We start from the raw sequence: 2,042 nt of genomic DNA on the forward strand, positions 1-2,042 counted from the left end.
CCCCCCCCGGGGGGGGGGGGGGGGGGGGGGGGGGGGGGGGGGAGGGGCGGGGGAGCGAGAGAGAGACCCGGCCCCCCAGTGCCTCCAAAGCCCTTCCCCAAGTCCTGGGATGTCCCCCGCACTCTCCCCCCTTCTCCCGCCCCGGTGGGCGTCTCACCGGCACAAGAGCGAGACTTCCAGATTTTGAGCAGTAGCAAAACGATGGCTAGGAGATGGGAGAGGTCTCCCAGGAATCGGAAGAGATTCATGCTTTGGGGGGTCTGGCGGGGCTGGGCAGGAGGGAGGCAGGCTGGCGGGGGGTCTGCCCCCCGGCGCTGTTGTTCTGGCCGGGTGGCTGGGCCGGGGGTGGGGGGGACGGAAGAGAGGCCCTCCGGTGGGCTCCGCTCCGGGGAGGGGGCTCTGGGAGGGGGAGCCGCGGCCGGAGCTGGAGGCCGAGCGGGAGCTGGGACGAGGGAGGAGGGCGGGAGGGGGAGGAGTCCGGAGGGAGGCTCCGCCCCCGAAGGCGGAGTTCCGGCTCTCGGGCGCCCCCTACCCCGTACCTCCCGGCTGGAGGAATGGGCGCTAAAGGCACCCCCCTCAAGGCTGCCTGGTAGGAATTTGCGGGGTCCCTGGGACCTGAAGCCCCCGAATCCGGCACCGGCTCCTCCAGGCGGTCTGTGCCTCTGCAAGGGTGGCAGCCGGGCCTCCCAGCCCCTGCCATTGTCAGCGATTCGGGAGGGCCGTCTGGGAGCTCTAAACATCCTAGACAAGGACCCGGACGCTGGCCTTTTCAGGGGCCTCCGGCTCCAACCCACCTAAAAGACAAGAGAGCAAAGCCCCAGCCCCTCCCTCAGACCCAGGAGTCTGGACCCCAGCACCTCCATCCCCCAGGACCCAGGGATCTGGAACCTCAGCCGCCTTCCTCCCTCAGACCCAAGATTTCGGTCCCTGCTTCCTTGAGACTTAGGGTCCCACCTCCACAGACTCGTATCTCAAGCACCCTGGCCGGGAACGGAGATGCACAGTCCCTTCCTCCCTCTGGGACCCACACGTTCAGGCCCCCAGACTCTTCTTTTTCAGGGATGTGAGCCCTCACCCCGGCTTGGAGCCCACAGCCTTGCCCCCTCACTGGCGTCTACACGCACACAAACCCTCCGGGGTCTGCCCGCAGGGGCCCAGGTGTCCTGCACTACACTCCCTCCCCCCCCCCTGCCCCAGCGCTTTAGGGCACGCTGGCCCCAGCCTCTCTAGCGTGAGGGACAGGAGCTGGGCAGCTGGCCTGGCGGACCCTCCCAGGGGCCAGGCCGTGTCTAGGAGGAAAGCAGACAATGCTTTCGTCCTGGATGTTTGAGTACCCACGGGTGACAGAGGCAAAGGTGCCTCAATACAAGGAGGGTATTGGTTTCCTCGGAGGCCTGGATGGATCGGGTGCCTGAGGGTGACATCCATGAGTCCTGGACTCGGGGGGCCCCTGAGGATGGTCTGAGCTGGGGGGGTCGGGTTGTCTGGGTGCCTAATAGGGACTGGGCCTGGAGGAGGGGCCCAGAGGCCTGGGCCTGAGGGAGGAGGGACGGGGGGGGGCGGGGGGGGGGGGCTGGACTTTAGGGTCTGAGGGAAGAGGGGTCCGGGGACTTGAATTTCTGGATCCGAGAGAGGAGGGGGCTGGGAGCCTGGCCTCCTAGCTTCCTGAGGGAGACCCAGTTTGCAAGCCTGGCCTTCTGGGGCAATAGAAGCCAAAAGATGGGTCCTACAGGGACCTGGGAAGGGCCTTCTCAAGGCTCGAGTGGGGAGGGGGCAGAGGGCGGCAGCCCCCAGGCCCTGGAGTCCGGGTCCCAAGCGGCTGTGTCAACGCTGGGTTCTGGGTCCCTGCCCGCCCTCCCCCTGCCCCCAACACACACTTCCTCCCTTTTTATTTGCGACCCCTCATCCTCTCGTCCCAGGAGGAAGGCAGAGGCCCTGGAGCTGGGGGCGATGCGGGGGGGGGGGGGGGGGGCGAGCCCCCCCCCCCCCCCCACCAAAAAGGGAGGAAGTGTGTGTTGGGGGCAGGGGGAGGGCGGGCAGGG

General features: G+C 67.9%; 1 protein-coding gene across 1 annotated transcript in view; it reads right to left on the reverse strand.

Moving 5' to 3' along the window:
• The window catches only part of KDELR1 (KDEL endoplasmic reticulum protein retention receptor 1), a 12,047-nt gene extending 11,618 nt beyond the window's left edge, over positions 1 to 429 (reverse strand). Inside the window, exon 1 of the mRNA XM_040457579.1 lies at positions 158 to 429. Coding sequence (XP_040313513.1) covers positions 158 to 248 — 91 coding nt within the window. The 5' untranslated portion in view covers positions 249 to 429. The remainder of the gene's footprint in view (positions 1 to 157) is intronic.
• Positions 430 to 2,042: the final 1,613 nt, after the last annotated feature.

The sequence above is a fragment of the Herpailurus yagouaroundi genome, unplaced genomic scaffold, assembly GCF_014898765.1.
Source record: "Herpailurus yagouaroundi ecotype Mexico unplaced genomic scaffold, PumYag 220, whole genome shotgun sequence".
Taxonomy (NCBI): Eukaryota; Metazoa; Chordata; class Mammalia; order Carnivora; family Felidae; genus Herpailurus; species Herpailurus yagouaroundi.